At 44.8% G+C, this 19,285-nt stretch overlaps 1 protein-coding gene across 5 annotated transcripts in view; it reads right to left on the bottom strand.

Moving 5' to 3' along the window:
- LOC121274709 (transcriptional-regulating factor 1-like) overlaps nt 1-19,285 on the bottom strand; it is a 42,019-nt gene that overhangs the window by 9,613 nt on the left and 13,121 nt on the right. For all 5 annotated transcript variants that reach the window (XM_041182031.1, XM_041182035.1, XM_041182034.1 and 2 more), the window contains 8 exons: nt 17,777-17,955; nt 16,548-16,591; nt 13,801-13,939; nt 6,049-6,231; nt 4,763-5,003; nt 3,502-3,556; nt 1,717-1,859; nt 267-370 (listed from right to left, as the gene is read on the bottom strand). In XM_041182031.1, coding sequence (XP_041037965.1) covers nt 267-370; nt 1,717-1,859; nt 3,502-3,556; nt 4,763-5,003; nt 6,049-6,231; nt 13,801-13,939; nt 16,548-16,591; nt 17,777-17,955 — 1,088 coding nt within the window. The remainder of the gene's footprint in view (nt 1-266; nt 371-1,716; nt 1,860-3,501; nt 3,557-4,762; nt 5,004-6,048; nt 6,232-13,800; nt 13,940-16,547; nt 16,592-17,776; nt 17,956-19,285) is intronic.

Genomic DNA, 19,285 nt, shown 5'->3' with positions numbered 1-19,285 from the left:
GCCATTTGGCTCCTTGAGCCCAGTTAGATCTTGGTTGATCTGTATTGCAATTCCATCCACCCCTTTCATTGAGTGACTTTTAATCCTCCAACTTGGACCCAGACTCAAGACGACGAATTCTTACTGCCAGTAGTGGAGAACTCTGGGAACAACTGGTCCCAAGTCCTCTGTTCCAAATATGCTATACTCACCGCACAACATGTCACAAATTACTCATTCACTGAATCCCAAAATATTTTCTGGAAAAGTAAGGTGCAAATATTTACCATGATGTCACCGTCCAACTCGGAGAGACAGTGTAGGGTGAACTCACGGTTCAACCCTCCACCTGGCAACACACTGGAACAAGCCATGTTCAGCAGGTCCTCCACTGAAAGCACAAAACACACCATTGAAAAGGATTCCCAACGTGGTTTCCATTGAGGGAAATCAGATCAATTCTTGATTTATTAAGGCTCTTCATTTTGTAAGTAAGTGATACCTGCATTTAGATGCTGCCAGACGTGCTGAGTATTTCCAACATTTCCAGCTTTTATTTCAGATTTCCAGCACCTGCAGTATTTTGCTTTTGCATTTCTATAGCGCCTTTCACAACCTCAGGACGTCCAAAAGCACCTCACAATCAGTGAAGTACTTTTGAAATGTAGACCACTATTGTAATGCAGGAAACATAGAAGCCAATTTGTGCACAGCAAGCTCCTACAAGCAGCAACACAATAATGGCCAGATAATCTTGTTTCATTGATGTTGGTTGAAGGATAAATATTGGACCCAGGACAGCAGGGAGAACTTTTCCAATAATGGTCCTGGGTACTTTTCCATCCACCTGAGAGGTCAGCTGGGGCTTCAGCTTAATGTCTTATTCAAAAGACGACAGCACTGACAGTTCAGCACTCCCTCAATGCTACGTTGAAGCATAAGCCTAGATCTTTGTTTTCCAATCCCTAGGGTGGGGCTTGAACCCACAATCTTCTAACTCCGAGGTGAGAGAGTGATACCTACTGAACCACAGCTGAAAGTGAAAGCTCCTTCTGCACAATAGCCTTTTTCATTGGTGGTTTTCCAGTTCCATTCTGACCTGCAGCTTTCCTTATAGTGCAGTCAGTTTTCAGTACTAACCACTTAGAGGGGAATAGAAGGGCTTCAGCACACTAAAGACATTAACCAGGTGCTATTTTACTTGTGTTTGTTGTTGCATTCAGTTCACCGTAAGAGTTATGAACTGGTGCATAAAGCAGTCTTTCTTGCCCAAGATATATGGAGCACTAAACACTGGCTGGAGAGCAGAAGGAGGAGGAGGCATATTCTCAGGATAAGGGGATGGCCATTTAAGATTGAGATGAGCAGGAATTTCTTCACCCGGAGAGCTGTGAATCTTTAGCCCTGAAGGGAATCAAGGGATATGGCAAATCGTACAGTTGAGGTAGAGGATCAGCCATGATTTTGTTGAATGGCAAGCAGGTTCGAGGCACCAAAATACCTTCTCCAGCCTCCAATTCTTAAGTTTGTCCTGGAATCGAGAGTGTCTTGATGAGGTACAAACGAGTGCATAAACTGATCTGGTATGTCCCTAAATGTATGGAGCACTTCAGAGCTGTAAACAGCAACTTTGAAATGGACATTAACGGTCAATATAAATGGTCAATTTAACCACCACCCATTTTAAACTCTGGTTGAAGTGGTGGAGAATGAATAAAACACCAAGTATTAACTTACCCTTCTGTTGCACTTCATCATTTTCTATCAATTCCTTCCAAGGCCTCCACACCAAATCCGCTCTATGTATGTCCTGTTCACCTGGGGACGTGTCCGCTAAGTCAGGGATTGCAGCCTGGAAACGAGGCCCGATGTTTATGCAGCTGGAGAAACAAAGATAACTTTTTACTCAGTGGGTTGCCAGGAGACAACATCAGGGCAACCTCTCAGCTGTCCCATCGAACAAGAAGATCCTAAGCAAGAAGCTGAGCAAATCCACTGGCAATCCCTTCAACTAATGGCAGGATGTCTAAAGGTAATTCCAAAAGAATCGCTGTTCACATTTTGATTGGAAAAACAAAGAGGTCACATTCTCCTTGAGAATGTGTCTAAATGAAATGGAAGGGCAGAGAGGAACCCAGGGATACAGATATGCAAGTCACCAAAAGTAGTGAGGCAGGTTAACAAGTCCATTAAAAGACCAAACGTAATACTGTGTTTCAATTCTAGAGGAATGGAATTGAAAAGCAGAGAAATTATGTTAAACTTGCACTCCACCATAGTTAGACCATTCTGGGAGCACTATGACCAGTTCAGATCTCCAGATTTTAAAAAAGAATATAGAGGCAGCGGAGAAGGTGCAAACGAAATTTACTAGAATGAAACCAGAACTGAGAGGTTGTAGTTGTCAGGAAAGGCTTCGGGCTCTTTTTACTACAAAAGAGAAAACTGAGGGAGGTCTTTAAAATTACACCTGGTTCAATATGGTTGATGTAAAATTGTTTCTACTTGTGGGGGGTGACCAGAACTATGGGGTCTCAATATAAGATAGTCACTAATAAACCCAGAAGGGGAATTCAGGAGAAACTTCTTTATCCAGAGAGTGGGGAGAATGTAGAACTCACTATCACAGGGAGTGGTTGGGGTGAATAGTATAGATACATTTGAGGGGAAAGCACATGAAGGAGAAAAGAATAGAAGGATATGGTGAGAGGGTGAGATGAACTGGGGTGGAGGAGGCTCGTGTGGAGCATGAAAGCTTGTATAGACCCTTTGGGCCAAATGGCATGATTATGTGCTAGAAGTTTCATGTTATACTAAGTGCAGTGAGTACTCTATTGTGTGACATGACAGTCAGCCTTGTGATTCAATTTAAATTCATGGCAGGCGACAGTTAAATGTGAAATGTATTAAAATAAGAATCAAAACGAAAATGACCAAAATTAGGAACACTTTATGGTACTTAGGATATTGAATTAGTGCCCCTGCAGAATAACTGGTCATTATTAATACTTCTATTTTGCAATGGGGTGGTGGAGGTGGGCAGAGTAGGGGAGGTGTGGGATCTTGCTCTGCATAAATAGGCAGCTATATTGGCCTACAGAACCACAGTGACTGCGCTCAGAGCAATTTGTTGTTAGCTGTAAAACTGGAATGTCTTGTTGAGGTGAGAGCTGCAATATCAATACAAGTTGGTTCTTAGATTCTGTCTGAAGAGAGATAGAATCACCTTAGCAACAAGAAATAGTCCAGTGCTGGTATTGTTAGTTGGTGCCTGGCCTGAAGATGTCTCTTGGACGTCCCCTGGTCACAAGGTAGTAATCCCTTTAATTTTCTCTCTGACAGCAGAGGACAACTTAACAAGCCCCTGTATGTTTTGCCCCCGTTTATCCAACACTGACACTGCCTCTGACATCTGGAATTCCTATCTGACAGTGTCCAATGACTGAAGACCCACAGTTCTTTAACAGTTGAAAGCAGCCTACAAAGTGGCACTGGAGGCATATTTGTCATGATTATACTCACGGAATTGGATTGTTCACTGTTGCTGTGTTATTCTTATGAACAAACTCAAATCCATCTGTGAAAGAAAAATATTTTTTGATGCATACATGAATTGAACAATTAGTGTACAGTTACACTATGAGTAATCCTTACCCTGAATAAACAGTGACTCTGTACAGTTACGCAGTGAGTGATCCTTACCCTGAATAAACAATGACTCTGTACAGTTACACAGTGAGTGATCCTTATCCTTCTGAATAAACAGTGACTCTGTACAGTTACACAATGAGTGATCCTTACCCTGAATAAACAGTGACTCTGTACAGTTATGCAGTGAGTGATCCTTACCCTGAATAAACAGTGACTCTGTACAGTTACACAGTGAGTGATCCTTACCCTGAATAAACAGTGACTCTGTACAGTTACACAGTGAGTGATCCTTACCCTGAATAAAGTGACTCTGTACAGTTACACAGTGAGTGATCCTTACCCTGAATAAACAGTCACTCTGTATAGTTACACAGTGAGTGATCCTAACCCTGCTGAATAAACAGTGACTCTGTACAGTTACACAATGAGTTACCCTTACCCTGAATAAACAGTGACTCTGTACAGTTACAGTGAGTGATCCTTACCCTGAATAAACAATGACTCTGTACAGTTCCACAGCGAGTGATCCTTACTCTGCTGAAAAACCAGTGACTCTTACTCTGTACTGTTTTATCTAGGCAGTAGTAAGCATATATAAATAGTTTCCATACCCCAGGACTGGAGAGGGAAAAATCCCTTTGCTAATGGCAATTTTGTGACCCATTCTGGAAAGTACACCTTTGAGATCGATGGAGACAGGGTTAAGCTTGTCTGTGTTGCCAATCGTGGCCAAACAACCCCCGAGATTTGTTTTCAGGTGGAAGAATGGGGATATGGGTAGGCTCCAGGAGTGTGACCAGTGCTTGTGGAATGGGAAGAGTCATTGCTTTGAGGAGTGATGTGTTAACTGGATTCACATCAGTTGGTGAAGATAAAACAAAGATACGGCTTCTTTCTATGCTGGAGCGAGTTTATTGACTTAGTTCACAGTCAACAGTATTCCCAGACCTCAGTGTTCCAGCTGTCCCCATTTATACTGTTTTGAGTATAACCAATAAATTGACAAGTTACTATCTGTATTTTTGATAACAATGTAATTGTCTTAACAATGTGATTGCCATTGAACCTTAATCATGTAATTAATAAGATATTGACAGGATGGTGGAGGAGAGGGAGGGGAGTGGATACTTACTGAATTGGTTACATGGGAATGGGGATGGTGTGGAATTGGTGCTGGGATCAATGGCACTGAGATTGGAGAACAGTCCCGAACCCTTGCGGTTAGGATCCAGCATTGGCAGCGGTGTGTAATGGGGTGGTTCCAAGGCGAGACCAGAAGATGATTGCTGCTGTCCCATGATGGTGTTTGTCGAACGAAGATAGCTTTGATACACTGTGACAGAATGGTACCTGGGAATGAGAGGTTCGGAGCTCTGTAGAATAACACAAACAGATCTAGAGTCACTAACACTAATATTATTGTACTTAAATATAACTGACATATTGTCTAAACGAAAGACATGCATTTCTGTAACCCCATTCACCACCTTAGGACATCCCAAAGCACTTCACAGCTAATGAAGTGCTTTTTTTGAAGTATAGTCAAAAGTGAGGAAGCCAATTTGCACACAGCAAATTCCCACAAACAGCAGTTTGATAATGAGCAGATACTTTGTTTTAACAAGGTTGGTTGAGGGTTGGATGTTGGCCAGAACACCAAGGATGCCTCCCTTGCTCTTCTTCAGAATAGTTGCATGCCATCTTTTATATCCACCTGAGAGGGCAGACGGGGCCTTGGATTAACCTAGCAGCAGTGCAGCACTGGGAGTGCCAGTTCAAATTAAGTGTTAGTGGTCAAGTTTCTGGAGTGGGCCTTGAAATCACAACCTGATTCAGTGTGGAGAGTGCTACTCACTGAGTCATGGCTGGCACTGCACATGAAACATGTGAATTTATAAACTAGTAAGTGCCAGATTCCACCCCACGTCTGCAGTTAGTTGGGGGCAGTACAATTGCCTTAGTCTCTGTAGTTTTATTTCCTTGAATGTAGAAGTTTAAGGGGTGATCTATTTTAAGATGATTCAAGGATTCAATAGGGCTGATAGAAAGAAACTACTTCCTCTGGTGGGGAGCACAACTTTAAAATTCGAGCCAGGCCATTCAGGGGTGCTGCCAGAGAGCAAAGGGGAGTGGAAATCTGCAACTTTCTCCTCCAAAAAGCTGTGGGGGGTAGAAGTTGGGAGCCTGCCGGGAGAGCATTGAAACAGTTGAGCCTAGAGGTAACAAAGGTCTGGCTGAGGCAGGGGTGGAGTTGGGCGATATTATAGAGGAGTAAGTAGGGGGTCTTCTCAGTGCTTTCCCCGTGGAGTCTCCCACGGCATGGGTGCAAGGCAGGAGTGGCCAGTCTGTAGAAGAGGAAACCAAGAAATGAGTAACGAGCAAAGAAAATAAGGGTTACAGAAAATAAACTTGATCCACCTCTTGTGCTGGAAAGTCAACCATTCTGGTGAGGGTTGGCATGTCCTGCTCAGATAGGAAGCTGCCTGTGTTCTCCTCCAGGAGGGTGTCTTGCCTGCATCTTTCAATTTTCACTGACATGGAAGTGGCCGTGAAGGGAGGAGAGAGCTGGCTGCCATCCCTTGGAGGCTTCTCTCCATCATTCTACAAAAAATAACAGTCTACATCAAGTTACATCAAATGTATAGCGCAGAAACAAGCCATTCAGCCAAACTGGATTATACTGGTGCTTATATTTCACACCAATTTCCTCCTCCCACCCCTCTTCAACTCACCATATCCTTCTATTTCTTTCTCCCTCATGTTTATCCAGCTTCCCCTTAAATGTATCTATACTATTCACCTCAGCCGCTCCCTGTGGTAGTGAGTTCCACATTCTCCCCACTCTATGCATAAAGAAGTTTCTCCTGAATTCCTGATTAGATTCATCAGTGACTGTCAGATGATGCATTCTGGTAGCATGGGGTACAGTAACATAATAGATTAAAAGCCTGGACTAATGATACCGAAGACATGAGTTCAAGTCTCACCACGAATCTGGTGACCATGTAACTATTAAATGTCATAAAATCCCATCTCCTTTACCCATACCCTTTAGGGGAAAAAAATCTGCCATATTTACCCAGGCTGGCCTACGTGTGACCTTTAACTACCCTCTGAAATGGACATTTGATTGTATCTCAAGGCCACCGATGGGCAATAAATGTTGACCTTGCCAGCAATGCTCTCTCACTGTAATGATTCTTTTAAAAAAGTGGGAAGTCTTTGCTACATCTACCCTATCAAACTGCTTCATAATCTTAAAGACTTCAATCAGGTCACCCTTCAGCCTTCTCTCTCCTAAAGAAAAGAGAGCCCAGCCTGTTCAATCTTTCCTGGTAGCTATAACTTCTCAGTTCTGGGTTTCAGCATTTTAGAGACCACATCAAGCCAAGTAGCTGTCACCGCCACTATAATCTCCCAGGAGACAGAAAAAGGTTTGAGATTCAGTGATAAGTGCTAGCAAAAAGCAGGGTGATAAGAATCAAGAAACGCCATTGTACAATGTACGTCAAAGCTCTCAGTGATCAGGCTGCTGACATATATTGTTATTGAGCTTCCAAACAGGGAGAGGAAAGACTCTGAAGCGCAGGAAAGGAACTAAAATGAAGTTGTCCTTTGGGAACAGCTTACAGGAATCCTTAACGATTCTTTTCTCAGGTCTTCCCACACCATAGTATAAGGGCCTGGCACACATAGGGTTAACGTGGGACTGAGTACAATATCGTCCACAAATAATGTAAGAGAGCACATGACCCACACCTAGGGGTCAGCCAAGTGTTGAACAGAGTCGTGTGTACCAGCAAGTGTGCAGGCAGCACCTAGCTTGTACCCTCCACTGTTTATTGGTAAATAGTTCTGAGAGTCAATAAAGACTTAGTTATATACATACATGTACACGTGTACGTACACATGACTACGAAGATTTCTTCAGACCCATTGAACTGTAACCAACACCCTATAACATGGTGGCAGCTTGTGGAAAAACCAAAACCTTGCAGAGAAAAACTAAAATGCTTGGAGACAGAAAAAGTTCAGCAATGCACTCAGACCTGAAAAGAACTCCAGAAGCAGAGGCACAGAGGAAAAATCGCCAGGAGAAAGCTCCAGAGAAAATCTTGGAAGCTGAAGGCAGAAATTAAAAATTCCTTCCTGTAGCAGAAGACTCCATTGAATCTCCTTTGGAAGTCCAGCTTCAAATCCCAGGTTGCAGAGTCAGCAGTCCAAGCAGGGGTGAGCTAAATCTTATAGAATTCCAGGCTACAGTAAGTCCTGAGAAATCTCTAAATGATTCAGAGTCAGAAGTGTAGTATGAAAAAACCTGTCGCTAAAATCAGACCCCCGTTTTGGCACTTGAACACCTGGGTCAGGATTTTCTGGCCCCGTTGTGGTGGGACCCACCACAGGAAATTTGGCAGCTCAGCCAAAAGTCCATTCACTTTCGTCGGGACTGGATGATCCTGGCAGTGAGCGTGGCTGGAAAATCCTGCCCCTGGCGTCCGAAACGGAAGAAATAATTAATTTTTAAAATCCAGGAGAATTGTGACTTCTAAACTAAACTGAGAACAAGCAAAAGCCAGGATCCGACAAATTTTCGACTTTAAAGTAAAACATGAAGTTGCGTATATGTTGTGACAACCAGCATGATGACAGAAGAAGGGGGAAAAAAGCGACAAGGAGATGAGCACAATGTTCGTCCATCCCTTAAGAAATGAGTTAGGGCAGCAACCACCGATCAGCACAACAACTGGACCGGCCAAGTGCAGCTCAACACGAAGGAATGGAAGAAAAGGATGAAAACGTACCCGGATGTCAGGACAACTTCCAAAGCTACCGAAAGAACCAGCAGTGATGGAGCCTACCACTCCTTTGACAGTAGTGTGAACGAGATATGGAAGGGTTATAAGGCCTCCAAACCACTTGAACCTTTGGATCCAAGGACTTGGATCCATCCTAGGATGGGGCAGTGATAATGTAGTGATGGCCATGTAAATATATGATAGCAATAACAATGTAAGACATAAGGTAAACCATAATCACTTAAAATACAATGGATAAAGACTTAGGGGGAAGGTGTAGTATCTGGCAGGGGAGACGATGATGTCGTGGTATTGTCGCTGAACTCATAATCCAGAGTAATGCCCCAGGGATCAGAGTTCAAATCCTGCCATGGCAGATAGTGCAATGTGAATTCAATAAAAAAAATTCAATAAAAGTCTAATGATGACCATGAAACCATTGTGAATTGTTGTTAAAACCCATTTGGGTCACTAATACCCTTTAGGCAAAGAAATCTGCTGTCCTTACCTGGTGTGGCCTACATGTGATTCTACACCACACAGCAACGTGGTTGACTCTTAAATGGCCTAGCAAGCCACTCAGTGTATCAAACCGCTACAAAGCCTCCAAAAAAAGGAATGATCGATCTCAGCACCTTAAACGACAATGGCAAACTCAGCCCTGTTGACCCTGCAAAGTCCTCATTACTAACATCAGGGCGCTAGTGCCAAAAGTGGGAGAACCTTCTCACAGACTGGTCAAGTAACAGTCTGACATGGTCATCCTCACAGAATCCTATCTTACAGATAATGTCCCAGACACCACCATCATCATCTCTGGGTATGATCTGTCATGTTCCAGCAGAGGTGGTGGCACATTGGTATACAATCGGAAGGGAGTTGCCCTGGGAGTCCTCAACTTCGACTCTGGCATCAGACATGGGCAAGGAAACCTTCTGCTGATTATCACGTACCGCCCTCCTTCGAACACCACTTGGAGGAAGCACTGAGGGTGGCAAGGGCACCGCATGTACTCTGGGTGGGAGACTTCAATGTCTATCAACAAGAGTGGCTCAGTAGCACCACTACTGAGCAAGCTGGCCGAGTCCTAAAGGACATAGCTGCTAGGTTGGGACTGCAGCAGGTGGTGAGGGAACCAACAAGAGGGAAAAACATACTTGACCTCATCCTCACCAACCTGCCTGTCACAGATGCATCTGTCCACGACAGTATCAGTAGGAGTGACCACCGCACAGTTGATGTGGGGATGAAGTCCCATCGTGTTGTGTGGCACTACCACCGTGCTAAATGGGATAGATTTCAAACAGATCTAACAACTCAAGACTGGGCATCCATGAGGTGCTGTGGGCCATCAGCAGCAGCAGAATTGTACTCGAATACAATCTGTAACCTCATGGCCCAGCATATCCCCCACTCTACCATTACCATCAAGCTAGGGGACGAACCCTGGTTTAATGAAGAGTGCAGGAGGGCATGTCAGGAGCAGGACCAGACACACCTAAAAATGAGTTGTCAACCTGGTGAGGCACAGGACTACTTGCATGCCAAACAGCATAAGCAGCAAGTGATAGACAGGGCTAAGCAATCCCACAACCAGAGGATCAGATCTAAGCTCTGCAGTCCTGCCACATCCAGTTGTGAATGGTGGTGGACAATTAAACAACTCACTGGAGGAGGAGACTTCACAAATATCCCCATCCTCAATGATGGGGGAGCCCAGCACATCAGTGCAAAAAGATAAGGCTGAAGCATTTGCTACAATCTTCAGCCACAAGTGCTGAGTGGATGATCCATCTCAGCCTCCTCCGGAGGTCCCCAGCATCACAGATGCTAGTCTTCGGCCAATTCGATTCACTCCACGTGATACCAAGAAATGGCTGAAGGCACTGGATACTGCAAAGGCTATGGGGCCTGACAATATTTCTGCAGTAGTACTGAAGACTTGTGCTCCACAACTTGCTGCACCCCTAGCCAAGCTGTTCGAGTACAGCTACAACACTGGCATCTACCCAGCTATGTGGAAAATTGCCCAGGTATATCCTGTACACAAAAAGCAGGACAAATCCAACCCAGCCAATTACCACCCCATCAGTAAAGTAATGGAAAGGGTCATCAACAGTGCTATCAAGCAGCAGTTGCTTAGCGATAACCTGCTTGTTTGGCATCCCATCCACAAATATTCACTCTCTCCACCACTGACGCACAGTAGCAGCAGTGTGTGCACCATCTACAAGATGCACTGCAGGAATTCACCAAGGCTCCTTGGACAGCACCTTCCAAACCCATGATCACCACTATCCAGAAGGACAAGGGCAGCAGATAGATGGGAACACCACTGCCTGGAAGTTCCCCTCCAAGTCACTCACCATCCTGACTTGGAAATATATCACCGTCCCTTCACTGTCTCTGGGTCAAAATCCTGGAACTCCCTCCCTAACAGCACTGTGGGTGTACTTACACACCATGAACTGCAGCGGTTCAAGGAGGCAGCTCATCACCACCTTCTCAAGGGCAAATAGGGATGGGGAATAAATGCTGACCCAGCCAGCGACGCCCACATCCCGTGAGTGAATAAAAAAAAAGATAGAGTTAATGTGGTCCTCAGTACAATACCACCCACACAATGCTGTAAGAGAGCACAAGACCTGCACCTAGGGGTTAGTTGAGTGTTGGACAGAGCCGTGTGTACCACCGAGCACAGAGACAGCTCCTGGCTTGTACTCTTTACTGTTTATTTTAAATAGTTCTAAAAGTCAACAGAGACTTACATATGACTGCAAAGACTTCTTAAGACTGACTGAACTGCAACCAACACCCTACAGCAGTACCCTACCAATCAGACAGGGGACATGGTCAGGGGAATTGCAAAGTAGATGAAGAGGGATGGTCATTTTCCTGAGGGTTCTGTATACCAGGACTGGTACAAGATCTGTTGGAAGGAATGAGTTTGATGGCCTGAATGATCCAGTGCTTTATTTCAGTCACAAGTATAATTACACTGCTCAAACTGATTTTGTTAACGTGTCTGTATCTGTGAGATGTTGTGCATCTACAGGTTTGGTGTTTACATTTTTAGTTGTCCAGCCCATTTACAAAATTCTTAAAGGTGGCATGGCAAGTTGATAAAGTGTTTAAAAAGTGGCTTACTTGTGTTTGTAAATAGAGGCATAAAATATAAAAGCAAAGAGATTGTGCTAGAACTTTATAAATCACTGGCTAGGCCTCAGCTGGAGGATTGTGAACTATTCTGGGAAACACCAATGGAAATAAAGAAAGCTATTAGAAAGGATATAGAGGAGATTTACCAGGATGTTGCCAGGGCTGGTGGACTTTAGTTACGAAGAGAGGTTGGAAAAGTTGGGACTTGGAACAGAGAAGGTTAAAAATTGAATAATGAATTCAAGATGATGAGAAATTCTGATAGAGCAGATATAATTCCCTCAGGTGAGTGGGTCAACAACCACAGGTCATAGATTTAAAATCACAGGCAAAAGTTCCCAAGGGGAGATGAGCAGAATATTTTTCACTCAGCAAGTGGTTGAGGCCTGGAATGCCCTACCTCAGTGGATTCCATAAATAATCTTAAAAAAGACGACAGATGAGGACAAGGAAATTGCAGGGTTACGCACAGAAAGAAGGAATGTGGAACCAATCATGACTGCTCTTTCAAAGAGCCAGCATGGACAAAATGGGCTGAATGGCCTCCCTCTGTGCTGTAAGATTCTGTGAGTATACTCTGATTATATCACTGCCTTCATAGAATCAGATAGTATGGAAGGAGGCCATTCAGCCCTTGTATACCTGTATCAGCTTTTTGAAACAGCTATTCAATTAGTCCCACTTTCCTGCCCTTTACCCCAAACCCCTGCAAACATTTTCCTCTTCTAGTATTTATCCAATCCCCCTTTGGAAAGCTACTATTGGCTCGATGAAGAGTGCACCAAAATCAAGTGATGGGAGTTTGTTGCGTGTGTCAGGATTCACTGCCGGTTTAAGATTTTTATTCACTCCTTTTGTTGTTGCTATTAGAGATTAATCAGAATAAAATTTGCAATGGGGGATTCACTGTACAGTACCCACAGAGATGATATAATGGTTCTTGAAAGTTTATTGTACAGTGTCTGGGAGATTCAATATAAATAATTTGCTGGTGAGTCAGCAGTGTATATGATACTCACTCTGTTTCTGTGGTCATTGGGTGGGGTCTTTAACCACTTATTGAGGAGGTGACGCACCCCCACAGCACAACAAATAACAAGCAGCAGCATAAAAACTCAGCGAAAGTGAGAAGTGTGCATCTCATAACTTGGGTTTAGAAGGAAGACCACTGGTTTGGATCTTCTGATCGGCAATTCACTGCACTGCATCACTAAACTACAAACTACATTTGGTCCAGTGTCTAACATTTGTAGATGGGAATGCAGTACATTAAGCTAGCCCACCCTCAGCATTATTGCAGGGCAATGAGGGAAAAGCAGGAGGTGCAGGATTAATTGGAAACCTCTTTTGAAGAGCTGACACAGGCATGATGGACCGAATGACCTCCTTCTGTGCAGTAAGATTCTGAGACTCTGGTCATGGGATAGGAGAAAGGGATTGCTTAAGTTGGGGAAAGAAGAGGTCAGAAAAGGAGACAAAATAAAATTAAGGTTTAATTTTTTTAACCACTCTCTCATGGCTCACTCTAAGCTAGTTTTTCTAACTGTAGAGATGGGTATAAAGCACAGATCATAGCTAGAATTAAACTGCTACACAGCATGGTATCTACCAGGGATGAGCAATAAATACCAGCCTTAACAGGAACACATACTTCCCTAGAATGAATATAGCTTTTATAAGTGAATTATATAAGATTATCTCACTACCTTCTCCTACACTGCAGTTCCACAGTTTTTGTCGGGTGTGTATTTGGGGTCTCAGACACTCTTCACCCTCTTGTCTTTGAACAGTGTAGACAGGCCATTCACCCGTCATGCCCATGCTAGCTTTTTAAGTGAAGCTTCCTATTCCAATCCAGTTTCCTAGTCCTTTCTCCTGTTTTTCCTCATCTCAGATTCACCCATTGATGGAAACAGTTGGTTAGAGTATATTTTCTCACAGCCTTTCATAAAAAAAGCCCCTGTTGGCAGTCTCCTTACCCTCCAGTGAAAAGTTACTCCATTCCCAGCACAAATACCCCACCACTTACCCTCAATACTCCAGTGAAAAGTTACTCCATTCCCAGCACAAATACCCCACCACTTTTATACACAAGGATTTATCCTGCCCTCCACATCACCTTATTTTTGTGAGCTCCTTATGCTACTGAAACGGTAAGCGCCACAGTTACTGAGCTATTGTGCTGCTCTGTACGATTGCCATGGTGTTAACTGACCTGGCTCACACTGTGAGATGTCCTCATACATCCATTAGTGCCCGAGTGAATGTGTAAGGCTGAGAGGCTCCTGAATTGTTCCTTGCAGTAGCTGCAGGTGAAAGAATATGAGGTGTCTGGCTTCTCTTCCATCCCTCTCCTATGTGTCAGAAACAGAGAAAGAAGAATGAACTTATACTTATCTAGCACCTTTCACCAGCACAGGACATATCAAAATTACAGCCGATAAAACGCTAGGGAAGTGTACTCGCTGTTGTAATTTAGGAAAAGAGCAGCTGATTTTCACACAGCAAGCTTCCACAAACAGCAGTGTGATATTGAATTGATAATCTGTTGTAATGCTGTTGGGTGAGGAGATAAACATTGTCTCAGGACACCGGGGAGAACTCCTTTGGCCTTCTTCCAATAGTGGCCCTGGGATCTTCTATACCCACCCAAGAGGGCAGGTGGGACTTTGGTATAAAATCTCATCTGAAAGACGGCCCCTCCAACAGTGCGGCGCTCCCTCAGCACTGACCCTCTGGCAGTGTGGCGCTCCCTCAGCACTGACCCTCCAACAGTGCGGCGCTCCCTCAGCACTGACCCTCCGGCAGTGCGGCGCTCCCTCAGCACTGACCCTCTGACAGTGCGGCACTCCCTCAGCACTGACCCTCCGACAGTGCGGCGCTCCCTCAGCACTGACCCTCCAACAGTGCGGCGCTCCCTCAGCACTGACCCTCTGGCAGTGCGGCGCTTCCTCAGCACTGACCCTCTGACAGTGTGGCGCTCCCTCAGCACTGACCCTCCGACAGTGCGGCGCTCCCTCAGCACTGACCTCCGACAGTGCGGCGCTCCCTCAGCACTGACCCTCCGGCAGTGCGGCGCTCCCTCAGCACTGACCCTCTGGCAGTGTGGCGCTCCCTCAGCACTGACCCTCTGGCAGTGCGGCGCTTCCTCAGCACTGACCCTCTGGCAGTGCGGCGCTCCCTCAGCACTGACCCTCTGGCAGTGCGGCCCTCCCTCAGCACTGACCCTCTGGCAGTGCGGCCCTCCCTCAGCACTGACCCTCCGACAGTGCGGCGCTCCCTCAGTCCTGACCCTCTGACAGTGCGGCGCTCCCTCAGCACTGACCCTCAGACAGTGCGGCGCTCCCTCAGCACTGACCCTCTGGCAGTGCGGCGCTCCCTCAGCACTGACCCTCTGGCAGTGCGGCGCTCCCTCAGCACTGGGGCTGGGAGTGTCAGTATGGCTTCTGGGTTCATTCCTGTGACCTGGGCCTTGAATTCATGACCTTCTGACTCAGAGGAGAGAGCGTTACTCACTGAACCATGGCTGACACATAAGTAATCTTTAAGGGAGTACTAGAGCTCTATACAAATAATCACAATTAGTTCTGATGGGTGAGCAAGTTCATCCAGTGAGTAGTAGAACCATTCCAACCCAGAGACTGGAATTAATTGGCTAGGTCTTTCAAAGAGCGGGCACAAGTAAAATGGGCTAAGTGGCCACCTTCTGTGCAGCATGATCCTAAAGTGTTAAATACCATCACTGATTGTCACTGTTAAATTTCACATGTGGAAATGGACTCCTTGACAGTGACACTTGATTATGTCCAGCACCAACAGGACCTCCAGGGAAGATTCAGGGCAACTAAAAAAAAGGTCACAAATAATATCTCCCGTATTAAAATGATATGTTTGAAGCTCTCTCTGCAATCTCCTCTAGCCTTACGACCCTCTGAAATCTCTGTGCTCCTCCAATTGAGGATCTCCCAATTTCTATCATTCTACCTTTGGCGGCCATGCTTTCTGCTGCCTTGGCCCTAAGCTCTGGAGTTCTCTGCCTAAACCTCGCCATCTTTTCTGTCCACCTTTAAGACTCTCCGTAAGACCTACCTCCTTGACCAAGCTTTTGGTCTCCTATCCTGATATTTCCTTTTTGTGGCTCAGTGCCAAATTCTGTTTGATTAAGCTCCTGTGAAGTGCCTTGGATGTTTTGGTACATTGAATAGGCAATAGAAATGCAAGTTGTTTACTGAAGCACTTACGCAGCAATTTTATCTCTTTAAGAATCTATTTTGAGGCTAGAAAACCCAGTTGCTGAAAGCAGTTGGTGTATCTGAACATGCAACCTCCAACTGTTTCTATTGGCAGTTCCTACCAAGGGGCTTTTAGATGCTGACTGACTTGCTGTGCATTTTCAACAGTGTCAATTCATCTATCTTCCATGATGCTACACTACTGAAGTTTCAAAAACATATTACAATGGAGGGAAAACTAGTCACTTCCTGCCACTTTTGCAAACAATTTGGAGAAATATCTCTCGGTATTTCACCTCGATTGATCTGAGGATGTGACTATTCAGAACATTTGTCTACAGGACGTACCTTAACACTGTACTTAAAGGGACAGGTGAGTTTAAGCACAGCTCCATCTTAGCAGTGAAACATTACAGCTGACTCCAGACAGTCCACAAGTAATACAGTAGGGCATTAGCTCGAAACATATTGAAATGTCTTTAGATAGCACACCTCACTCTCATAACAGAGAGGGGGGAAAATATCACTACCATGTTCTGTTCTGCCTGGCTTAGGTTTATCAGGAACCAATCCAAAATTACTTTCCCTTTATCCATTTCTGACAGTGTCCCTCAGCAAGAGTCACACCGACTCCCATCAACCCATTAACAACAGGCAAAATCTGTCAGCTGTACTGACGTCTCTGCATTACAGGCCAGAGGAAGAAATTATGTACTGTGCAGTGTGTTACCTTTGGTCTGACATTCTCACACAGGCTTGAGGAACTTGGTGAACCTGCAAAAATAAGAACAATTCATCATCATTTTCTCTCCTTGATGCTCCCAATAGCCCATTTAGACACATTCCATTCATTCCCACCATAGTTTCACTTGTGAAACACACTGGCCAGAGTGGCAACTGAGCCCTAGAAGTCACAAAGACTCTGCATTCTTTCTCTTGCCAGTGTTGTGTTAACTGATATCAACCCACCAGTTGCTGAAACCCTTATGCCATGCCCTTGTTACCTCCATACTCAATTATTCCAACACATTGCTGAGGAGTGCAACTACCTTCCACCTGCAGGCTTGGCCTAAATAGCCAAGTGGTTATGGTACTGGGCTTGTAACCCCAAGATCAAGAGTTCAGATCTCACAATGGCAAACTATGAAACTATGTAACTTCATCTCAAACAGATGGAAACGTGTTTGTACTTGAAAGAGTTACCTTCCACCTGCCATAAACTGGAGCTTGTCCAAAACTCTGCTGTCATATACCCTAACCTGCAACAAGCCCAATTTACTCATTACCCCTGTGCTCACAGATTGGCTCCTGGTCAAATCCTTCCAGGGCCTATCCCTCCTTCCTATCTCTGCAATCTCCTACAACTCTTGAAGAGCTCTGTGCTCTTCCAACTCTGGCCTCTTGCATATCTTCTCCTTTCACCCCACCATTGGCATCTGTGGCTTCAGCTGCCTGGACCCTAATCTGTGGAATCCCCTCCCTAAACATCTCTGCTTCTCTCCCCTCCTTTGAGATGCACCTTAGAACATAAATCTGACCAAGCTTGTGGTAATATCTGCTAATAGTTCAGTATCATATTTTGTATGATTACATTCCCGTGGGACATTTTACATTAAAGATGCTATATAAATGCAAGTTTTTATTTTAAGGTAATTACATTTGGCCTAGTGATCTTGCACTAAGGAAAGAGAAATAGGCGAGAGAGACTACTTGGTCTGAATGTGTGGCTGGGGTCAAACTCCATTCTGGTGCCCAAGCCCCACCCAATCACCTTCAAGATTCACATTCGAGTAGTCATCACTTAGACAAGAGGAAGTGGCCAGTGTTTGTAAAGATTTTGAGAAAGAGGAAACAGGAATTTATTATTCAATGTAACGACTATGACTGCGCTTTCTCCAGAGTAACAAGACCTCAGGGTGGTGATCAGGAACAAACAACTGCATCAATGCACACCCCTACCTGTTGCCAGAAGATGCCTGATGGGCAGGCCTGTGATCCCACGTCCTTGGACACCGCCATGCTCAGCGGACTCTGGAGCTCCGCGCACCCCGAGTGTTCGCCGTTCTCCAGCTCCTGTCGTGAACAGCTCCGTGCGTACTGCATGGAGGGAGAGGTGTTGAGCTGTTGAGGACTCTGCACTGTAGCACAAAGAAGATAGTCAATAATCAGCTGGTAAATCAACCAAACTCAGGGCCCGTGCAAAAACTATGTGGCTTGGTGGTAACATCACTGGACAAGTAATCCAGAGGTCCAGACTAATTCTCTGGGGACATGGGTTCAAATCCCACCACGGCAGCTGGTGGAATTTAAATTCACTTAATAAATCTGGAATATAAAGCCAGTCTCGGTAATGGTAACTATGACTATGAAACTATCATTGATTTTAGTAAAAACCCATCTGGGTCACTAATGTCCTTTAGGGAAGGAAATCTGCCGACCTTACCTGGTCTGGCCTACAAGTGACTCCAGACCCACAGCAATGTAGTTGGCTCTTAACTGTCCCTCTGAAATGGCCGAGCAAACCACTCAGTTCAAGGGCAATTAGGGATGGGCAACAAAAGGCTGGGCTTGCCAGCGATGCCCACATCCCATGAAAGAGCAAAGGAAAATTATTCAACCCAACAGGTGGCTACACCAGTATTTATAACCACACAAATCTCCTCCCAGCTTACTTCATCTCACCCGTGCAGCATCTCCTTCTATTCCTCTCTTCCTCCTGTTAATCCAACTTCTCCTTAAAATGCACCTATTGGATTTATTAGTGACCATGTTACATTTATAGTCCCTAGTTTTGGTCTCTTGCAAATGGAAACATCTCTACGCTTGCCCTTTCATATCTTGAAGTTGCCTCTTGTTTTGGGCATTAACAGTTTTGTCAGCTCCATTGATTTAAATGGGTTCCATCTCTTTGCACAATGTTTGCATCTAAATCAGGCCTTAACAAGTAAAGTACTCCAAATAGCAGCTTGAATGGACTTCCTTAGGTAGGATACTGCAGAAGCCATTCGGACCTAGAAGGTCTCCCAGAAAACAGCGGTGCAATGAGGACCTGGCCGATCTTTTCTTTTTGTGATGTTGGTTTGTGGGAGGAATGTTGGCCAGGGCATTGGGAGAATACCCCATCATTGAAACCGTACATTTAAAACATTCGAATAGGCAGATAAACAGCAGGATGGTACCTGTTCCGCTATTGTAGCGCTACCTGCTAAGAGCCAGTAGGTGAGTGGTGGGTGAGGTGAAGTAGGGGGGAAGGGGTTCATGGGAAACATAAACACCAAAATGAACCAGTTATTCCTGCTGTAAATATAATGTAATCTCACAGAATTTAAGAGCATTGGAATTGTACCCCGTCATTGCTACTCCATAATGATGTCCCACCTTAACCTGACTGAAAATGTAAAGGCAGATATTGATAGCCTTTAGTTGGGTAACACAATCATGAATATGGAACAACGATGAGTAAATGGA

Source organism: Carcharodon carcharias (genome assembly GCF_017639515.1).
Source record: "Carcharodon carcharias isolate sCarCar2 chromosome 37 unlocalized genomic scaffold, sCarCar2.pri SUPER_37_unloc_2, whole genome shotgun sequence".
Lineage (NCBI taxonomy): Eukaryota > Metazoa > Chordata > Chondrichthyes > Lamniformes > Lamnidae > Carcharodon > Carcharodon carcharias.
This window is presented reverse-complemented; position numbering and strand designations above follow the sequence as displayed.